This window comes from Gymnoscopelus braueri (assembly GCF_963280865.1).
Source record: "Gymnoscopelus braueri genome assembly, chromosome: 14".
NCBI classification, from domain to species: domain Eukaryota; kingdom Metazoa; phylum Chordata; class Actinopteri; order Myctophiformes; family Myctophidae; genus Gymnoscopelus; species Gymnoscopelus braueri.
In genome coordinates, this window is record NC_137619.1 from 31,780,099 (window position 1) to 31,802,538 (window position 22,440).

The window sequence follows — 22,440 nt, forward strand, 5'->3', positions numbered from 1 at the left end:
CCTTTAATTGGGTTCTCCAGTGGTGATACAGCTAGGTGTGTGTGTGTGTGTGTGTGTGTGTGTGTGTGTGTGTGTGTGTGTGTGTGTGTGTGTGTGTGTGTGTGTGTGTGTGTGTGTGTGTGTGTGTGTGTGTGTGTGTGTGTGTGTGTGTGTGTGTGTGTGTGTGTGTGTGTGTGTGTGTGTGTGTGTGTGTGTGTGTGTGTGTGTGTGTGTGTGTGTGTGTGTGTGTGGAGAGAGGTGGGTGGGGGGAGAGGCTGATTTGGAGTACCCCTGAGTCAGAATCTGTTATTTATTGCTATTAAATGGTTAATTTTCCCTGGTGCCCTGAGGACGTCGGGCGCATTAGATTAGAGAGAGACAGAGTTGTGGAGGCAGGGTGTGAATGTTTGATGTGTAAAGATGGTGAGATACTGAGAGGTCAGGCTGGAACTGGCACCGTGCCACACAGATCCCTCCTTATTCCTTAAAAACAATCAAAGTAAACTGATGAGCACTTTCCTGGTGTATTATGATTAATTTTATCATTAATTATACGTGAAACGTCACATAATCTAAATTGGCAATAAAAAAAGTATACCTGTGCATAAGCGATTGACTCCGTGTGAGAATGTGGGTGACACCTGCATGTAGCCGTGTGTGTGTGTGTGTGTGTGTCTGTGTCTGTGTGTGTGTGTGTGTGTGTGTAAAGGCCTCTCGTGTCTCCACTCAAGTTTCCTCTCATGCGGTAGACCTGACAGCTGCTGGAAGAACCAGAGCAGCCAGGCTAATCAGCTGACAGTAATGGCACTCTTTACCACCTCGCGACACGACAGAGGGTGAGCAAAGAGAGCAAACAAACACCAATTACTGTCCGTCAGCGGGAGGAGGAGGAGGTGTGGCAGTCATGTTTGGGTGCGCGTGGCGATCCGGTGCTCAGACTAAACAAGAGGGTCAGCAGAGTCGCGTCCACAGGGAAGACACAAGTATTACTGTTGAGTAGGCAAACACAGGTTTTTGTTGTCGTCTGACCTCAAAAATCTGGAGTGGAAAGCAGTTCTCTTGCTGACTGTTGTTATTGTGTCTTGTATTTTGCAATTATTTACGCAATTTCTGGCTGAGTGTTTTTCTTTTATATCCGGCTTTTTGAGGTTTGCGTATTTAGTTTTTTTCAGTTCAGGTGATGCAAAACAGAAGTGTTTGTTAAAGTGCTATTGGTTTTGATTGACTGATAATGGTTGCTTATTCATTAGCCAATTTTATTGATTTATTGGTAATCAATGTTGGCCCATTCCCGACCTATGTGCTGAATCTCAATCCATTTCCTGAAGTGTCTGAGTTTAGAGGAAATTGACCCAGAGCCTCGACTTACGGATAGCATTGAGTGGAAGATCTGGTTCCCTTTTTTAACATGGGGTCCAGCCTCTAGTCACAGTAATGTGGTGCGCAGGTACTGTATCAGTCACAGTCAGGTACGCCATGGGCCACTGGCTGCAAGTTCCCAGAAGCCCTCTGTCATCAAGATCGAAGTGACCCGGGTGACTGTCTGCCGTCTCTGGCCATTGGACACGCGTCCAACGCTGCGGTTCTAGCCCCACTCGACTTGGTTGCTCTGGTCTGCTTGTCCGAGGCTAAGGTAACACTTTCCCATCCCTCTTAGTATCTCCTCCTTGATACCAAGGGCTGCTTAATTATGCAGTGGCATAGGGAGATCAGCTAGCTCGGTGGATGTGGACAAGACAACATGGTGACACCGAGTGTGCGTTTCACTGGTTCTCTAGGATCAAGGATTCTCAATTCTAAAGCCTAATTTATTATTTGTCGTACGATGGTGACATTCATGAACATGGCAGATTTCTAGTGTGTTATTTTTTGTGTGTGAGAACAATGTAGGCTATAAATTAGGATTTAGCTAAGCTTTCTATACCAGGAAGTGATCACCCACAACATATGCCATATATGAATGTTGTTTCTCTCAATTTGTTATAATGAATTGTTCCTGAAATCATGCATTTGTAGGACCTTTCCAAAAGGCCACCTACAAATACACAAGAATAATTAAAAATTTAAAATTCACTAAATGCTATCTAAATGCATAGCGTCTGCTCATCTAAAGCATAGTAGTAGGTTTATTGGGGGGTGATCAATGGACAAATGAATGAATCAGTGGCGTGGCTAAAGGGGTCTGAAACAAACAAGTTCCTTTTTTAAACTACATTCTCAGCTGAATGGGCCGCCCGGGTCGCATTTAGATATTGTTAAGTGGCTTTGAATAGCTCCCTCAATTTCACAGTTCCAAATGACCCGCGATAATCAGGTCATTAAAATGAGACCATTCTCCACATCTGACACACTTTCACCACAGCCTCATCTGAATAACAGATCAGCTTTGGAGTGCTTTCTCAAACAGAAAAGGAAAAAGGGGGTGGAGGAAAAAAAAGCCTTTTTCGTGTTTTCCAGTTAAACTTATCCCTATATTCTGTAGTAAAGATTGTAAGTAAGCTTCACAGAGGAGGGGGGAATCCTGTCAAAAGTGCCAGTGCCTGTGTGAAAGTACCCGATTTTCTTAATTCATCCCCTAGGACCGGATAAGTCTATCAATCTGTTAAATTGGAAAGCCATTAGGTGCCCTGGTTTATGTGTTTCAAGCTGTTAACTAGAGGCTGATTGATTGTTGTTCCTTTGATGGGATATGCTGATCTAATCTCACTGTGCTCGCGTTTGCAATAAATTACACAATTCATTTCCCCCCATTTAGAAGGGGGAAAATCACACCTCCAGGCATGCCTGCGCTCTGCAGGCAAAAGAGCAAGGAACCTATTTTATGGTGCCATTTAGCCGGCAAGCTTTCAGCAATCCCAGCCTTCTCAGCACCCCACACCCCCCTTACCCTCCACCCCACCAAAAAATCGAAGCATAATCAAGGTGTATGTTTAGAAAATTTATTGTTATAATTTTACCCATAATCTCTTCCATTTTCCAGCCGCCATGGCGACATAGATCATCATCTAAAAAGAGAAAATGGATAGCAGTTTAAAATTTATCGGTCTTTGATTCTCAATTATACGTGTTTATGACTTCATCTGTCTTCAGTGACTTCAACCTTTTCCATTATGGTGGAATATTATTTGTACGGAATCCATTAAATTCACAAGGCAGGACTCTAATGGTGGGGCTGCGGCGGTTTGCAGAGGGAAAAGTTTTTTGAAAGGTTGGCTTTAGGAAAAGCACAGCTGTTATGACACAAGAAATTGCTTTATTGATGGTCCGCTCCGCTGCCTGTGCATTTGGCCATTTGTTACCGGGCCCATATCTATATCTCAGCCTGACACTGATGAGAACCTTTCTGTTGCCCTCTCCAGATTACCCAGTTGTAATGACACATACAGGCAGGCTGGGCTCGGGCGAGCGGGCGGGCGGCCGGGTAAAAAGCCCAGGCCCGCAGACAATTCAGGGCAGATTTTTTCCCCTCTTTTTTTTAGGTGCAGGAAGCGGCTATAGAGGCTGGATGCCTGGAGGGCTTCAAGGAAGTGGGCCATAATGGAGAAATGGTGCTTACATCGCTCCTGTGACTGTTTCCATCCAAAGCCCATAGACGTCATCATCTCTGCTGAGAAATGATAAAGAAAGAGAAGGGGTGATAAAGGTAGAGAGGGACAGATAAAACGAGAGATAAAAAAAGAAGTATTCGTCTTCTAAGTAGTCACATATATTATGCCCATGGGGTAGTGATCAATACGTGAAGGGTGTTTTGTAACTATGGGGCAGGTTTTCACATTCTTTTTAAAACATTGAATGGGTGACGATATACAAAAGGCTTAATACAGTCTCTGTGACATGTTATTGTCATCCTGTTATCCTCAGTGTACACTGTGGTGGCTTCCTGTTCGCACAGGAAGATAACAGATTCCTCACAGCCAAGTAGCCACTGAAGTGTTGCATCCTGGATGACATTGAGCTCCTTCTATTGGTTGATGCAAGGGGGCAAGTTAAAGAGGCCAGACACCTTTCTCCTAATCAGGCTGTAATTCAAACCTCGCCCGCCCATTCGCCAATCAATACCTGCACAATCCCAATTAAGGCTTGCCGGGTCAGTGGAGGGCCACCAATGGCTTTACAAGTTAAATGCAATACTTAAATCCAGGCAATCTCAGTGACCTTCACTGGTTTAATGGTTCATCCCAACAGGAGTGGGCAGTTAAAGCAGAGGAAGGACATGAAGGTGGACAGCTTTCAAAGAGGAATGGTGCTCTTCTTTGACACTAGGTGCTTTTTGGTCGGAAGTCGGTTATTTTTGTCGAGCGACACAGCTTCGCGACAGGGTGTAAATTAGCCTTACAAGAGGATCCTGTTCAGAATGCTTCACAATGTCAGAAGCGTTGGCCCTATGAGGAGCTAGTGCTTCGTGATCAATGTAGTTTGAATGCATCTTTCATCAGCTGGCACCCACGTGTCCTGAAACTGGAGTCTTCCAAGTCTCCCCCCCCCCCCCGGTTGTGTGTATTCCCGGTGTCATAACAGAGGCAAGTTGATGCTGTGGACAGCGAGCCATCTCACCAGTAATAAAATAAACCAAACGTAGCCAGGGTTCTATCTCGCCAGTCCCTAAACTAGTATAAAGGCCCTTGACTGCCCTAACATGTTTCGCAGATACCACCGCCATGTTTTAGCTGCCCCATTGTGCTCATTCTCTGCCTTGCTTTTTCTCCCTCTGTGCTCTCACTGCCCCTATCCATGTCTTTTATCACAATTTTGAGCCCGCAAAAAGGAATTCTCACAAGATATCAAAACAAAAATCTATATTTAATATGGGAGCAATTACAAACTGAAGTTGGCTGCACAGGGCCGTTGTCAGCGCGCTGCGTGTTTTTCATCATATAGGTCATTAGACGATGATGGATGTAAACCTATAAAGTACCTAAACTGGACCTTTTAACAAACCATGAGCAATACTATCATTTCTCTAATAGAACCTGCTGACCGTGTCATTCCCTGCTGCCATTTGTCATTTTTCCTTGTGAAATAATCAATATCTGGGTGCTTTGAAATAAATAATATAAAAGTCAGTGTAACCTACCCAAGGAGCAACAAAAATAGACTTATGGAGAATTCAGGAGGCCTATATGGCCTCTGGCCTGCAGTGTCTATGGTGTATTTCTGATGAATGCATAGCACACATTCATTTCTGGGGTACCGTGTTGCCTACAGAAACTTAGTTTATGTTTGTGTGACAACATACACTAGATCTAACAGCAATGTTCAATGTTTTTGGTACCATTTAAACGTGTTTGATTTCCATCAGCAAGAACAATGTCTAACAAGGTTTGGTTTAACCACGCGCTGTGAGCTTGTAGATCAACAATTTTCAGTTAGAGATTTGGTGTTGAGGGAAAAAGGAGCAGACAGAGCCCTGGGGGACCCCAGTTAATATAGGGTTCCACTGATTAATTCCAACCAGTGGAATGAGTTAATATGTGGCCTCTATACTTCAGCTATCCCAAAATATAATCAGTACAACAATGTAACTCTGGAATCAGGGTAATATTGCAAAAATATGCAATATTACTGAAGCTTTATTTGAGGGATGAAGGTATCTATTGTACATGGGATAATAATGAATGATGAATTAAAGAGAACTTGGGTAAGTAAATGTTTGTAAAGCTAAAAACAAGAGCTTCTTGTCTGAAGCAAATATTGGAGCGGGATAATTACTTTTTCCCTATTTGCACAGGAGTAGCATTATCTGGGGACATGTGCAATTAATTAAGCTAGTTGAAACCATTAGTGATTTTGAGGCGGAATTCCTGAAGTGACATGTTTGACAATTGATGCACCAGCAATAATATACGCATGAATAGCTGTATTTCCATATACATATTGATACAGGGAGTTGGCCTATATCAAATATTAGGGCACCTCCATAAAACAGTATTGGATACGACTGCTCCACATTCTGGACTAAATCCCAATTTCATTTCTGCTAGTGTCTCAAAGAGAAAGTTTGACTTTTTCTGAGAATACTCATGAACAAAAAAAATGAACACTTTAACCACAGCATGTCTGTTATATATATACTGCAGGGATTCTTCGATTATACAGAATTAGTATATCAGAGGTGATAGTCTTGTTGTCATGTGCTAGGAAGTTCATAAATTAGCTCAAATGCCAAACATATTCCTTAATATTAGCTAACCTGCATGAAGATAAGGGACATTGTGACTGTACCCATGGGTTATTATCTGGATACATCATATTATTACATGCATCTGACATGCTATAGCACTACAAGGATACATGAGCTCACCTGGATGAAAAACTGACCCCAAACATTCTACATAAGTCCACAAAGTCAGTCTTGTATTCACTGTCAAGGTCATTGTTCCCGTCTATACTCTCTTGGCGACATTTCAGATATGACCCTGTTTCTCTGTTTTCTGTCTCTTGGAAAATAGTTGTCGCAATTATTGTTTGAACTGACAGTGAATCCCATTTCAGGTTGGATGTTATCTTCGATAGATATAGTGATAAAGGCTGCCACTGAGCAGACAACGTCTGCGTGGCATCAAATACCTGCGATGAAATGAACAGGTAACCGAAGACGGTAATTACATCACCGTTACAGGATAGCTCCACTTGAGCCGTTTACTAAATGAACACGTGTTAATTACACGGACATGCCAGTGAATGTAAGACCACTGCTGAATGGAAAAAAAACACTATAAATCAGCCTTTAGTTTGTAACTGACACCCTTCATGGCTGCGTATCACTTGAGTAGCCTAGTCCATGAATGCCTTCCCTAAAATGATGATGAGGTGAGGTGTTGATGATGGGGAATGAGTTATAACCACAACAAAAAAATACCTTTGTTCTTTTTTTGCTTGGTCGCTTTGCGAGGCGTTGTGAACTTGTAGATCGGCTATTTTCACAATATTTGCCTCTTTCTTATATTATTTGACAATTTGTCCAATGTTTGATCATTTTTTATTGTATAGTTGATTACCTTTGATGCAATAATGGTAATAATTTTTTTTTCTTTTCTTTCTTTTGAAGGTATTAAAAAGGTCTTAAAGGTCCTTCAATTGTCACTTCACTGTCATCTGGGGACCCCCCCCCCCCCAAAAAAAAATCATGTGGGGGTCCCGACCCACAGGTTGAGAACCACTGGGCTACACATGCGCACACTTGCATTTCATCTTCATAGCCCACAGAGGACGCTCTCCTCTCGTTGTTTTGTTCATGTGGGCTGCCTGCCAGCCACCGGGTGGACAGCTTTTAACAAGTCAATTAATATCAATGAGTGAACATGCATACCTTATTTACAAAGAGTGCAATCTGAGGGATGAATTAACCACATCGATTTGGGGGGGAAATAAATGACTGTACGGCTTAGACTCGTTTTAAAAAGTGGCCAGCTCTGGAATCAATGAATTAGAAATATGATTCTAATCGCCCATTGGTGACACGCATAAGCTATAAGGTCAGTGGTTCTCAACCTTTTCAGGCCGTGATCCCCCAAAATAATCGTATTTTAACTGGGGACCCCCAGATAAATATTGTGAAAAAAGCAGATCTACAAGCTCACAACTGCCTTTTGTGCTTCAAATGTTTTGCCTCTTTCTTATATTATTTGACAATTTGGCCAATGTTTGACCAGTTTTTATAGTATAGTTTGTTGATACTTTTGATGCAGTAATGGTACATTTTTTTAATGCATTAACAAGGTCCTTAAATTGTCACTTCACTGCCCCCAACCCACAAGTAAACTGACTTTTTGTTATCGTCGTTGTTGTTGTATTTATTAGGCTACTAATTATTTATCTCTTTGCAAACAAGAGACTGTTATTCAATTTAAAGTTTAGGCTATTCGTGGAAATTATGCCTTTGTGTGGGAATTTTCCAAATAGCCTAACTAAGATTATATAACTGGCATTTTCCTTTTACACTATTTCCCCCCAATTTTTATTCTATTGAAAGAGAAATGGCAGGGAGATCCAGCTTGTCTATAAGAGCTTGCAATATTGAGGCCATTTTATTTATCTAGAGTGAATTATTTTCATGAACAGTTTTGTTTTCAAACACCCCATATAATCTTAATTAAATAGATTTTTTTTCCCACTTGTATGTGCACGGTGCGTGCTTGGTCTAAAATGTTGTAGGCTACATCAGTGACGGACGATGTGAATTGGTATACACATATTATAACAATAACGCAGACGGTATACATTTCGTTCTTGTATGAAGTCTTTGGCCATTGTGCTTACGACGCTTATACCAAACCTTACTTTTGGTGCTAAGTGCTAACTCAGTGGTTCTCAACCTGTGGGTCCCCAGGGGGGTCCCCAGATGACAGTGAAGTGACAATTTTAAGACATTTTTAATGCCATTTTTTTTATTACAGCATCAAAAGTAGGCTAATTAGCAAACAACAATAACTGGTCAAACATTGGCCAAATTGTCAAATATCAGAAAGAGGCAAAACATTTGAAAATAGCCTATCTACAAGCTCACAATGCCTTGCAATTTATGAGCTTTGTAGATCTGCTATTTTCACAATATTTATCTGGGGGGTCCCCAGTTCAAATACGATTATTTTGGGGGGTCACGGCCTGAAAAGGTTGAGAACCACTGTGCTAACTAACAACCCTGCGCTCATTTGCTACCTAATTGGACTATAAGACCAATAACAGGCGAGCGCTTACTGCCTACAGCCAAAGCGCAAAGTGAGGAGAGGGTGGACTTCACTCACACACTCTCTCTCTCTCTTTCTCTCTCTCTCTCGCTCTCTCTCTCTCCCTGCCCCTCTCTCTCTCCACCCTGCTCTCTCTCTCCCTCTCTCACTACTTCCTGCTCTTCCTTAATCCCATTTGCCATTGTACGTGCCCAATCGCCTATATACTTTCCGCATTTAACTTGGATGACATTTTTATTTCATCATTAGCATCAGACGCCATCAGACTGACACACACGGTGGAACACGGTTGCGTTTTGATCAAGAAGGAACCCTCAAGTCCGGGATGAGAGATATTTATACATTTCGACTTCGCTGATTTTTTTTTTGTTGCTCTTTTTGTTTGGTTCAGAAGTGTGTTTGTGTGTGTGTGTGCGCGCGTGTGTGTGTGTGTGTATGTGTGCTCTTGGTGCTCTGGTCTGCAGCTGAGCCCCAATCCAGACGCATACACACTGCCCACTGAAACATCGAAAAGAAGAAAATCGAGTGTCAGCTTTGCTGCTACAGACTTTTAAAAAACTCACATTTCTGTGGTCCTTTGGCGTCTCTAGACCACAGCCGCAATGCCCGAGACAACGAAAGAGACGTGCGCATCGTCGCCGGCCAAGGATTCTCCTTTCTTCATTAAGAACTTGCTGAACTGTGATAGCAAACCATCGCCCAAGCCGAAGCCCATATTTGCTGCGGCGAGGGCGGCTCTGGAAGGGGGCTTTTCTCTCTCCCAAATCGGGGACTTTAGCTTTCCGCGCTTCGACCTGCATCCCACGCAGAGGTTCGCCCTGCCGGCACACTACCTGGAGCGCACCTCGGCATGGTGGTATCCATACACGCTCAGCTCAGCGGCAGCTCATGCTCATCTACACAGAACACACGAAGGTAAGAAACCGTTACGATCAGTTAATAATTACTACATTTCACACTGCATTGGCGTGGAAATTCAGTTGTTGTTGTATAGCCTATGTCAGTGTTCTCAAACTTTTACATTTCAATGTATCCCCTTAACTCTGACAGTATACAAATGGAACCAAATGGACCCGTCCTATAGTTACAGACTTGTAAGGGTCAATTTAGACCCCCCTAAAGGAACCCCCGAGAGCCCTTGGAATCCACTTTGAGAACCACTGTCACATAATATGGTTTCTTAGAGCGCTATACGCAAAATGAAATGGATCCCATGTATGCATCAAAAGTTGGTGATGCACAGACCAACTTTAAAAAAAAATCTTTGGTCGTAAACATGCCACAGCAGAGTCGGCCTTGCATTTTGTACGTATTCGGGTTAAGGAGCAATATAGTCAACGCTATACAATATCCTTGCTTTACCACAGAACTGTGCTATTCAGAGATGGTCAACTGAAAGTGCCACAACAGGCCAATCTATTGTATATTTGTCTGTCACTAAATGTTTTGATGAATTGAATACACAGGACCCCAATATATATAGAAACAACAAACAAGCCATAGTGCTTTCTTGGGTTTAATCCTTTTTTAGCATCCCTTTGTATAGAACTGTACTAGATGTGCTTTTTTTTTGCAATCTGCCAAATAAAGTATTCAACCAATCAATCAAATTAACGCAGATTTCTCGTCTCCATTGTAGTTTCCGACATCAAGGCAAGTGCACGACGAGACTCGTCCCCAACTTCGGGCACGGACAGGGACTCTCCTGATCTGGTGCTCAAGTCCGACCCCGATGCCAAAGACGACGACGACAACAAAAGCGGCGATGAAATCATCCTGGAGGAGAGCGACTCGGAGGAGACCAAGAAAGACGACGATGACAGGATGGACGAGTGGAAGAAACGGGACGAGGACAGCGGCAGCAGCGGGGACAAGTCGAAGGCGTGTCGGAAAAAGAAGACACGCACGGTGTTCTCCCGGAGCCAGGTGTTCCAGCTGGAGTCCACGTTTGACATGAAGCGCTACCTGAGCAGCTCCGAGAGGGCCGGCCTGGCCGCGTCCCTGCACCTGACGGAGACCCAGGTGAAGATCTGGTTCCAGAACAGGAGAAACAAGTGGAAGCGGCAGCTGGCAGCCGAGCTGGAGGCTGCCAACCTGAGCCACGCCGCCGCGCAGAGGATAGTGCGCGTCCCCATCCTCTACCACGAGAACTCGGTCGTGGAGAGCGGCGGCCTCACGGCGGGCAACGTGCCCGTCAGCCAGCCGCTGCTCACCTTCCCTCACCCCGTCTACTACTCTCACCCCCTCGTCACGTCGATGCCGCTTCTCAGACCGGTCTGAAAAAGAAAAGAGTGATTTTTTTTTTGGGTTCTATTTCGAAATCAACTCGAAACGTTTAAGAAAAAAAAAAAAGACTAAATATTTTTGTACAACCAACTAACTGTCTACAGCCTAAGTGAAAAGAGAAAAGAGACAGTCTCTTAGGACTACTTGGAATTATTTTTGGCATAGCCTACATTGTGTCATTTTCCAATAGGGTGCAGTTTACATTTGATCTGACAATTCAATTTTGATATTATTATTATTATTATGCTATTATTATTATTATTATTATTATTATTATTATGACCAAAAGATAACTTACACTGCCTGATCAGTGTATTTTTCCAATTTGACAATTATTATTAGGCTATTAATTATTATAATTGTTTTTCTCCTTTTTTTTACGCAAAAGACAACCTTTCAACCTGTTTACAAAAACTAGCGGCCCAAGGCGGTGGCCTGTGGCCATGTTTGAAACAATAGTTTAGGCTATTTTATTTTATTTTACATTTCCAAAATTGAGACTACTATACGACAATGTGCAATACATGGATAGTTGCTGTAAACGAAGGGCCATGAACTGGCTCATCCACTGAGGTGAAACTATTGTTCTCATTCATTTTGTTGCTGGAATATCCGTGGGGCTTCGTTGTAACTTTGCCCACATCATTTTGAAAGCGCTTGACAGGGGACAATCAAGTCTATCTTTATGTACAACAGTGGTTCCCAACCAGTGGTCCGGGGACCACCGGTGGTCCTTGAGGAGTTTCCAGGTGGTCCCCAGCTAACTGATGGAGAGTTGTTAACCAAATGGACCCTTATAGACCTTTAACTCTTGAGAGCGTAAAATGAAACCAAATGGACCCGTAAGGGTCCATTTGGTTTCATTTTACGCTCTCAAGAGTTAAATTATTGTTAAACATCTGCCTTACTTAATTTACAAGAAGTCTACACAATTAGAGATTGTAGTAGAAATAAAGAATTGTTATTTTGAGAAAATCATCAAATCAACAAATGGTGGCCCGTGGCTCAAATGCCGAATAAATAATGGACCTTGATTTGAAAAAGGTTGAAAACCACTGATGTACAATATTCATTTATGTTTAGGTTTAGCGATTCACACTCCCCCCCCCCCCCCCCGACAATTGGACACGCCCTCAAAGCACAATATGATCTCAAATGTCACTTACTTTGTGTTTTCGAGAAGAAGAGAAAAAAAAACTACTGGTGTATAAATGTAAATGTATATTTAATGAGAAGAGCTACGACTTGCTTCTTCTCCTTTGTACAGTGAAAAGAACGTTTTGATATTGTATTGCTGAATATGTTGTGAAATAAATGGAGACTATTCCAGACACTCTAGGCTTACAGTGTTTACTATAGCCTAACAATGTCATGGCCTTAAAAAAACATTATATAATCGGATGATATACATTTATAGGATAGGCTAATTAAAATTTAGGCTGAATTATTATCTTAATCTCAATTTGCAGTATAATTTAGGCCTAAATGAAATAATGTATATGATTTAGGAAACCTATATCAACACAACTTAATCTGAAAAGATTTAATCACTGTTTGGTGGCTGCGAATCATGAGCACAGACATCTATCCACTCAACCCCCCCTAACACACACACACACACACACACACACACACACACACACACACACACACACACACACACACACACACACACACACACACACACACACACACACACACACACACACACACACACACACACACACACACACACACACACACCATCATGTGAACTTGAGCAGGTGGGCTCCCGTAATCAACCTACTGTTATGCACTTTTGAAAACGTTGTTTTACATAAAAAATGGCTCGGTCAATTAGATGCGTAATTGCCACCATCTTGCCAAAATGATGGGTAATGTATTCGGAGGAGGAAATTGCTGTTGAGTACGAGCTGTCTTTTAACATTTTTATCCTCCACGCCTTGTGTGCGTATATGCGTGTGTCTGTTGCCATCCCGTGCGCGTGCATGTGCAAGCACCCGAACTTATGCCCATAGCCTACTGACATTTACAATATATAGCATGAATTTCAACAAGTGTTTTTATATTTAGCCACATATATTGAACCTCTTTTGTATTTATAAACTTAGGATCAGTGTTGCGTCTATTATGTTGAGCTTCACCTTAGGAAACCTATGCTATTTGATATATTAGCCTAAATTAAGTGCTGTTAATTGCGCATGTTAAAAAATATAGCTAGTCCAGGCCTACGCTCAAACATTTAACTTAAACATTATAATATTGTTTTTGTGTGAGCAAATACAGGCCTTATTAATTATTATTAATGCAATTAGATACATATTTTACTGTTTTATTCGTATAGATTTCATGCTGAAAACCAGGTGATTTTTTGCGGGCTGATGCACTTTGACACCAAATTCCAATTGAGTTGCCATTGTTTGATAGCTATCTTGTTCATTTACATAAAATAGGCTATACTTCACATGCGTAATTTCTCAAAACTGCAGAGTAATATGACTGTATTTATGACAGGTAAATAGTTTCCTTGCTCTGTGCTTAGTTGGGATGATGAGCCACATTTAGGAATCTTAATGGTGACATACACCACCATTAAGATTCCTTCCTAGGCTATTACACGAAAATAATAGGTGTATAACAAGATGTTACATGTGAAATCTTAACTTACGCCAAAGTAACAAAAATTAACACACAAATTAAAGAATGCATGCAGCCTATATTGTACAGTGTTGTTTCTCAAATCATATTTTTGTCAAGCACAAAGTGAACAAACTTTGTTCGTTGGTTTCTAGTTTGATCAAATCAAACTGTGTCTGGTTATATCCGACGACGACGTGGCCGCATACACATTATTTACAGTTGAAATTTATTTTAGGACATCAACTGGTCAACTTGTCATAACATCTGAACAAGGCATATAAATCAAATAATGGCTACATGGCAGTGCACTGAGAAAACATGCTTAAAATTAATTCACACATGAAATAAGGCTATAGGCTATAGTTTTATGAAGTGTAGGAAAGTGTTCTCAACTGGAACAACTTGGCTTAAATGGAATTTTCTGTTTTTTTATGTCAGTAATGTAGTTATTGGAAACGAATCAGTTGGCTATGATGACCTCATCATCAGACAAAGGGTGCATTCAGATATCGTCAGATCACACATTGACGTATACCCCAACCATGCTCAACTCAACAACACGGCCCCATTACAGAAAATTAATAGATTGGTATGGCATTATTCCCCTGGCACATATCGATCCGTAAACGTCTGTAACATATTGCTTGAAGTATAAGGGTAACGCTCATGGGCCGTTTTGGCTCAGCTTATATGACCTTGATTTGCGCGCATAAATTGAAAAAAATTACCACTCAATAATTTCCATTTGTCGACATCTTTATGTAAAATAGAAGGGGGAGAGAGAGAGAGGGCAAAAATCAGATAACGTACATTTGCAGGAGCGGGACAAACGGACGTGACCGCGGGGCCGTGCTCAGTGTATTACATTAAAATGGAAAGTTGAGTGGCTGATGTTGAGCGCCGGGCCCATAATGCCAGTTTGGAACCACACGCGTATCAAGTGGCGCGACCAGCTTTGCGTAATGTTAGATCCTTCTTTACAGCACTGGCATTTGTTGACGTGCGTCATTGACAGGCTAAGTATTGTAGCCTACATCCTGTTTTTCACTCATGATGTATAGCCTATATATTGCGCAAAATAATCCTCAGTGTTCATTTAACTTCGATAGTTTACAACTGTTGGAACAACTGTTTAACACTGAGGAATTTAGAACTTTTTGTATGTGTGATAGAACAGTGGTTTTCAACCTGTGGGTCGGGACCCCCAGGGGGGTCCCCACATGATTTTGTGGGGTCCTCCGATGACAGTTAAATGACAATTTAGGGACTTTTAAGACCTTTTAAATACAAAACACAAAAATCAGGTAATCAATAAAAACAAATGCTCAAATAATAAGAAAGAGGTTATAACGCTTATAGATCAGCTATTTTCACAATATTCTGTGGAACAGAGTCAAACTAAATAGGCCTAATGCCTCAACTCCTACAATTTCAAGTGCATATATCAGGGTGGGGGTCCCCAGTTCAAATATGATCATTTTTGGCGGCCACGGCCTGAAAAGGTTGAGAACCACTGTGATAGAAGACAAGGTCCTTATACATGATATTGTTCAAGATCGGGGAAAACCTTTTCGATGTCACTATTGTAAAGAATGACGCTAATGTGTCCTGATGTCTGATGTGTCACCGGCTGGCTTCCGACAACTCTTTCGACACTTCTTGAAAAGCAAAATCTTCTTTATCCTTTATCCCATTTGCTTTCCTGATTGAATGCGAGCATCAGATTTTCATCAAAGTTCTATTAAGTGAAACATAGGTTGCGGGGCACCGTCTGATTGGAACAGTTTAAAATTTAATTGTGTTTTTAATTTGACATATAGTTGCTGTGAAGAATGACACTGAAGCGCCGAGGGGCGGTCGATTTTCTTAATTTCTCCCCGAGGAATTGATGAGTCTATCAGGGCAGTAGATTGGAAAGCCATTAAAACTCAATGGTTAGGTTGTTAATTGGAACTTGATGGATAGGAGCCCTTGGATAGGCTATACTGATCCAATCTTCTTGACTTTCTGTTTTCCAATAAATTACCCAGTTCATTTCCACACTCAGATTACATAAATTGTACACCTCCAGGGCTAGTGCTCAGTACAACTCTGCCCCTCTCTCTCTCTCTCTCTCTCGCTCCGTCTCTCTCTCCCTCATATACTCTCTCCCTCATACTCTCTCCCCTCTCTCTCTTTTGCTCTCTTGCTCTCCCTCCCTCCCTCTATCTCTCTCTCCCTTTGCCTCTCTCTCCCGCTCTCCCTCCCTCTAACTCTCTCTCTCTCTCCTTCATACTCTCCCCCTCATACTCGCTCTCCCTCTCTCCCTCTCCCTCTCTCCCCTCTCTCTCTTTTGCTCCCTCTCTCCCTATGACTATGAATGATAGGCCCGTTCATAGTCCCTAGATGTCATAGTCCCTAGAACTCTCTCTCACACGCACGTGCACACGCAAGCCAGCGCCCCCTCTGAAAAAAGACCAGGTCCCGCTTCCCTGAATGAAAATCGAAACATAATCAACGTTTATACTTAGAAAATTTATTGATATCATTTTCTCTGGTAATTTCCTTATTCTAGAGTTGGACACGCCATATATCATAATACACACGTGTAAAGGGGTCTTTGTTTAATATTTATCGAAGCTTGATTCCTAGATCAAAGCGCCTCATAACTTCATCTGTCTTTCTGGGCCTTTAAAGATCTTGTTCTCTTATTGCGGTAGGGCTGCCACCTATCACCATGATACAATGGCTGTTTCTCTTCAAGCCTCAGTAAAATGTAGGAACGTTGTCAGAGGGTCGGACTTTTATATAGCCTACTAATATGGGAAACTACATTTTGGATGAAGTTAAGAAAGCAACATGTGATTACACCAAACCACGAAGTTCTTCATCAGGATATTGGCCTATATGCTGCAAAGTCTGTTATATGGATCCTTTTGAATGTATAGGCAAGTGGTTTCAACCTGTGGGTTGGGACCCTCAGGGGGGTCCCCACGTGATTTTGGGGGGTCCCCAGATGACAGTGAAGTGACAATTTAAGGACTTGTAAGACCTTTTTAAGACCTTTTTTTTTTTTTTTTTTTTTTTTTACCATTACAGCATCAAAAGTAATCAACAAACTACTATAAAAACTATAGTCAAACATTGGCCAAATAGTCAAATAATATAAGAAAGAGGCATTTGGCCGATCTACAAGCTCACAGCCTGGCAATGCCTAGATCTGCTTTTTTTCACAATATGTATCTTGTGGGTCCCCATATATGATTATTTTGGGGGGTCACGCCACGGCCTGAAAAGGTTGAGAACCACTGGCTGTGTATATCAATAATTTCCCAGCCTCATTCCAGCAGTGTGTTAGTAGCCTACTAATATCGAACTGGGCCCTATAGTGTCACTTTGGAAAAGTTGCCTAAACGAGATAGAAGCTATAGCCTATTGACAAAGATCTTTGTTTGAAAGGAGCGGCATAAAATGAGCCCATTTAACTGTCGCTGCAGATTTCACGCCTTATGTGTAGCCTATAGGCTCCGTAAATCCCGCGCCGCGCACTGACTGACTGCCCCTCATATATTTTCCCACTTTAGTCAAGGCTCGTCTCAGTGGGCATATGCGTTTTGTAGAGATCGTTTAACAGCTGCTCGCCCCCAATTCGACTCTACGATATTTACACGTGCAGATGCTCCTATTTGGCTGCTGTTACTATACAGACCAATAACACCACCACGTCCACTATCATACCACCGTCCACAACCACCACCACCACCACAACCACAATAATAAATAATCATTATCATCATCATCGTTATCGTCATCATCAACATCATCATCATCATCATTATCATCATCATCATCATCACCTTCATCACCATCATCATCAGGCCTATTATTATTAATATTAGGCTTATTATCATTGTTGTTAATGTTATTATTGACATTATTATTATTATTATTATTATTATTATTATTATTATTATTATTATTATTATTATTATTATATTATATTATTAAACAGAGTCCTCCTGTAAAAAGAAAGCAAAATAAGAAATCACGGTGTTGTCCACAGACTGCTATAATAACTATGAGGTAGCCTAGCTACCGAGCAGGACGCTGACATGATGATTAAAGCTGACCATTTGTAATGTGTCTGGGGGTCCCTCGGAAAGCAGTAAAGAGGGATAATGTGCCCGAACCGCCAACTCGAGCCCCGCAGCTGTCCCGCCAGACATGCAGAGAAAGGGGGGGAGGGGGGGAGTAGGGGTTACGGTGGGACGCCCCACCCTCCAATCAATTAGTCAATCAATTAGCATGCCCCTCCACTCCATGGGCAGCACGAGCAGATTAGTTCAGTAATGATCAAATTAATTCTTAATCGCAGATAATGGACGCGGAATGAGTTTATTATTTTCAGGAAAAATGAGTTGGGCCCCTATATTAGTTCCACGACTGTATGCTGGATCATCCCGGCCAATTTACCATGTAAAGGGGTAATAGAATAAAGCCGACATGACAGTTCTAGCATGAGGTCATTCTCCAGTTGTCTATAATAGGCTATAAGCAGGTCAACATGTTGCCTATCATGGATGTTGATGAACAATAATCAGAGCGATTGTTTTCTGATTATATATTCCATATCATGAGTGGTTTTATTTGAAAATGTGGAATTTTACATGCATATTTTTTGGACAAAAATAAATACATTTAATGTCGTTAAAAGTATTTGATACAGTTATAATTAAATTATCAATTTCAAATGAAATTATATTAGGGTACAATATAATAGAGAGAGACACACACACACACACACACACACACAGTTTTTCAAATTATATTGACATATTGGCTATATCAGCTTATTTTGTGCAGTGGTTCTCAACCTTTTCAGGCCTCGACCCACCCAAAATAATCATATCACATCAATATTGTGAAAATAGACGATCTAAAAGCTCACAAAGCGAGGCGTTGTGAGCTTTTAGATCGTCTATTTTCACAATTTTTGCCTCTTTCTTTTTTTATAGGTATTAAAAAGGTCACTTAACTGTCATCTGCCCCCCCCCCCCCCCCCAATCATGTGGGGACCCACTGGGGGATCCCGACCCACAGGTTGAGAACCACTGGCCTAGTGTCTCTCTCTCGCTCTGCTCATCTCGTCTCAAGACACACTGACAGGAGTTTGAACTTTCCGGGCTCAGTTTGAGCGTGTGATTGGCCCACGGAGGAGCTTACCTACATGCAAATGAAGCAACGCCACAACACACTGCCTACGATCCAGAGAGCGTGTGCGGAGGTATAGACCTAGGAATACACTCATGTTCCCAGAGCCGCTAGAAAAACAACTCCTACCCCTTCTTCGCCATAAAAGACGCGTTTTAAATAAAAAACAACAACAACCAGAAGAATCTCTCTGAACAGTTTACACATGCAGGTGTAACAGTGTAGGAATCGATAACAACGGAATATAACAAGGACAGATTTAGTCGATAATCCTACTGTTATGAAGCGAGAATGAGCAGCAAGGAAGACAGCGGCAGCAAGTGCTCGGCGGCCCCGATTTCCAGCTTTACTATCCAGTCTATTTTGGGCACCGCGGCGCCACGGTCCTCCGACTCGCCGCGCTCCGCCGGGCCGAAGGAGCTCCTCTCCTCCTCCAAGCAGCAGCAGCCTCCGCCGCGGAGCCGCCGCTCTCTGTCCGTGTCGTCTGAGGACGAGTGCAGCGGCGGGGAGGACTCTTCTGCGGACTGCTTCTGCTCCTCGGACACCGGCCACAGCGAACCGTCATGCACACATCAGCACCCGCCACATCATTTCTCATGTTTAGGTAAGAATTTGCATATAGGATATTATTTTATCTGTTAATTTCTATATATATTAAAACTCTGATTAGGCTATAAAAGCCAGTGGTTCCCAAACTTTTTTAGCTCGAGACCCCAAAGAGAAATTTGATGACATCTCCCCATGCATCGACCCAAACTAGTGAAAATAGCCGATCTACAAGCTCACAAGATGTCGCTTTGGGACAAGTTGTGAGCTTGTAGATCTGCTATTTTCACTACTTCTTGAACTTTTATGGAAACTATTTTTAAATTGTGAAACATTGTGATTTGTTTTTGGAAATTTCTGAAAATCTTTTTAAATAATAATAGTCTAATTAAAGACAAAATGTAGGAAACAAGAAATAGAGGGGTATTTATGGCGACCCATAACAATTGGTCCGCGACCCACATATGGATCCCGACCCACTGTTTGGGAAACAGTGAACAGTGGGCTATAAGCTACGTTCTTTTTCAAATTGTACATGGAATTCACGTTGCCGTGAAATGTCAAAGATAGATGTTATTATTTATTAACTGAAAAGTATAGGCTAATTAAGACGTTATTAATGTATTACAATTATTTTGCAGAACATTATTATCATAGGTACAAAGGTAGGTCTAAATAAACAGCACACAATAAGCATATTAAGTTATTCAATTTGAGAATATAAACCAAAGTGAAAAGTAAGTTTGGCACAATATATGCACCAAGTCAATAGGCTACTTTGATTCGTCTGTGACTGCAAATAATTGTTTATTGTTTATTAATAGTTTTGGTTTTGTTTTGTTTTTCGTGTATCATTGCTGGAGCAGTGAAGAGTGGGAAGGGAGGTCAAATAATTAGCCCTCTGCGATTCCACTCATTTCAAATTTAATCGAGTCTGCTAATTGGTTAAACATGTTCTCACAATGACTGCACTACATATCGTCAATTGAGCGTTAAATATAGTCTGACTTAATTAATAGGCTGATGCTAGACCAAGCATACTCATATTGAATTGTTTATTCAAAAAGCCAAAGGCTTTCAGCAGTCGATTTAGCAAAGTCAAAGTTCACACTTGATGAACTCTCATACAGAGTGAGCGAACAATTCTGTAATTGGATTTGTGTGTGTGTTGTAGCCTTGTTATAATTATGCAAATGTTTAAATATATAGGCCTATGCAAACACAAAAGATAATAGACTGCAGCCTATTTCATAGCCTCCTACTGAAAATTAACCACTTAAACCCCAGCATCCTTATTGTGGGGAAAGCTTTCAAAGAAAAGAGCAGATCGACAAGCTTACAACACCTTGATGTGTATCGGCTATTTTCAGCGAAAGCCTTCCCCACAATAACAGAAAATAGAAAAGACACTAGCATGGAGCACTGAGGGACTCCGCTCAACCATATGGGTTTAAGTGGATTAAAATGTATTTGTTGATCTGGAATGATCTTATATTGTACCCTAATTGATCTTCTTTTCCCCCGTATACCCCCCCTAATCACCCACATATACAGGTACATCAAAAGGACTTAATCTGTCTCGAAATGACGCGCTCGCACGGCGACCGGTGCACCTGCTGCCACATCAGCCCACGCTGCTGCAGGATTACAAAGAGGAACAGGAGAGACAAATGTCCCCGTTATCGGAGGAGAGACATCAGACAGGAGAGACGGACAAGCAGGGCAGCAACTCGGCCAACAACAACAACAACAACAACAAGAAGAAGACGCGCACCGTGTTCTCCCGCAGCCAGGTCTACCAGCTGGAGTCCACGTTCGACATGAAGCGCTACCTGAGCAGCTCGGAGCGGGCGTGCCTGGCCTCCAGCCTGCAGCTGACCGAGACGCAGGTCAAGACGTGGTTCCAGAACCGGAGGAACAAGTGGAAGCGGCAGCTCTCGGCCGAGCTGGAGGCGGCCAACATGGCCCACGCCTCGGCGCAGACACTAGTGGGCATGCCGCTCATGTTCAGAGATAACTCCTTGCTGCGCGTTCCGGTGCCCAGGTCTATCGCCTTCCCGACGCCCCTGTATTACCCGGGGAGCAGCTTGTCGGCGTTACCGTTATACAACCTGTATAACAAGATTGAATATTGACTATAGTCCACCAAAAAAACGATAAATAACACATTACACAAGTTACACAACATTCTTAACCCGTTTTAGACCTGTGGCCGATTCTACAAATGTCTTCTACATCCTAACAGTTTTTTTGAAAAAAACGTATGTTGCTATAACATATCAGTGGTTCTCAAACTTTTTCATGTGAAGGACCCCCACAATTGTATGTATTTGGCCGCGGACCCCCATCTCAAAATATTTTGTTCTAGGACTGGGACCACCCCCAGAACGAAGCAAAGATTTGAGTTACAAATGTTCGCTTTAAAAATATATATATTCAAAGTTTTGCTCAAATCTTTCACGATTTTTCAAAAAATAGCAGCTCTACAAGCTATGAGCTTGTATATCTGCTATATTTTTGAACACCCAAAGAAATCTAAAATGACACAGGTCTTAATGGGTTATACATGTCTCTTGGCATAATCCATGTATATTATATCACTTTATTTGTTGAGGGTATTCTTATTATGCAGCAACAGTATGTCTCACACGAAAGCAATCAAGCTTCCTATAAAATACACAATGTGTATAATGGTATTAATGATTTTTGGACTTTTATTTCATTATTTTCCCCTTTAACAAAGGGCGTTTTTGTGGAAATTTAGCCTTCATATCATCAGTCAAAAAATGTATATGGTTGGGAGAGTGTCTTAAAAACCAACACTTGATGCATTTAATCTGTTTTATTATTATGATTGGTTATCAGATGTCGAGGACACATGCCAGTCATATTATTTTAATGAGCTGAGCCCACCCATGTTACACTGACATAAAAAAAACCCAATTCTTCCATTTGAGGGGGGAAAAACATCTTTGTTTCTATTGTAATTTAGACATTCAAAAATATTCTACTCATTCAATAAATTTTCTATATCAGTCAAAATGTGGCTTTGCTTGGTTTTGTTGCACATGTTTCAAGTTGCTTGAAAAAAAAAAATCCCTGTCAACCTGTG

At 41.7% G+C, this 22,440-nt stretch overlaps 2 protein-coding genes across 2 annotated transcripts; both read left to right on the top strand.

The window, feature by feature from the left end:
• Window positions 1–8,724: 8,724 nt before the first annotated feature.
• Window positions 8,725–11,843, top strand: hmx3a (H6 family homeobox 3a). Its single transcript, XM_080449392.1, has 2 exons — window positions 8,725–9,581; window positions 10,306–11,843. The coding sequence occupies exons 1-2, from the start codon at window positions 9,269–9,271 to the stop codon at window positions 10,944–10,946; spliced, it is 954 nt and encodes a 317-aa protein (XP_080305518.1). The 5' UTR covers window positions 8,725–9,268; the 3' UTR covers window positions 10,947–11,843.
• Window positions 11,844–18,973: 7,130 nt separating this feature from the next.
• On the top strand, window positions 18,974–22,232 carry hmx2 (H6 family homeobox 2). Its single transcript, XM_080448782.1, has 2 exons — window positions 18,974–19,386; window positions 20,883–22,232. Exons 1-2 carry the CDS (start codon window positions 19,074–19,076, stop codon window positions 21,461–21,463), a joined length of 894 nt encoding a protein of 297 aa, XP_080304908.1. The 5' UTR covers window positions 18,974–19,073; the 3' UTR covers window positions 21,464–22,232.
• Window positions 22,233–22,440: the final 208 nt, after the last annotated feature.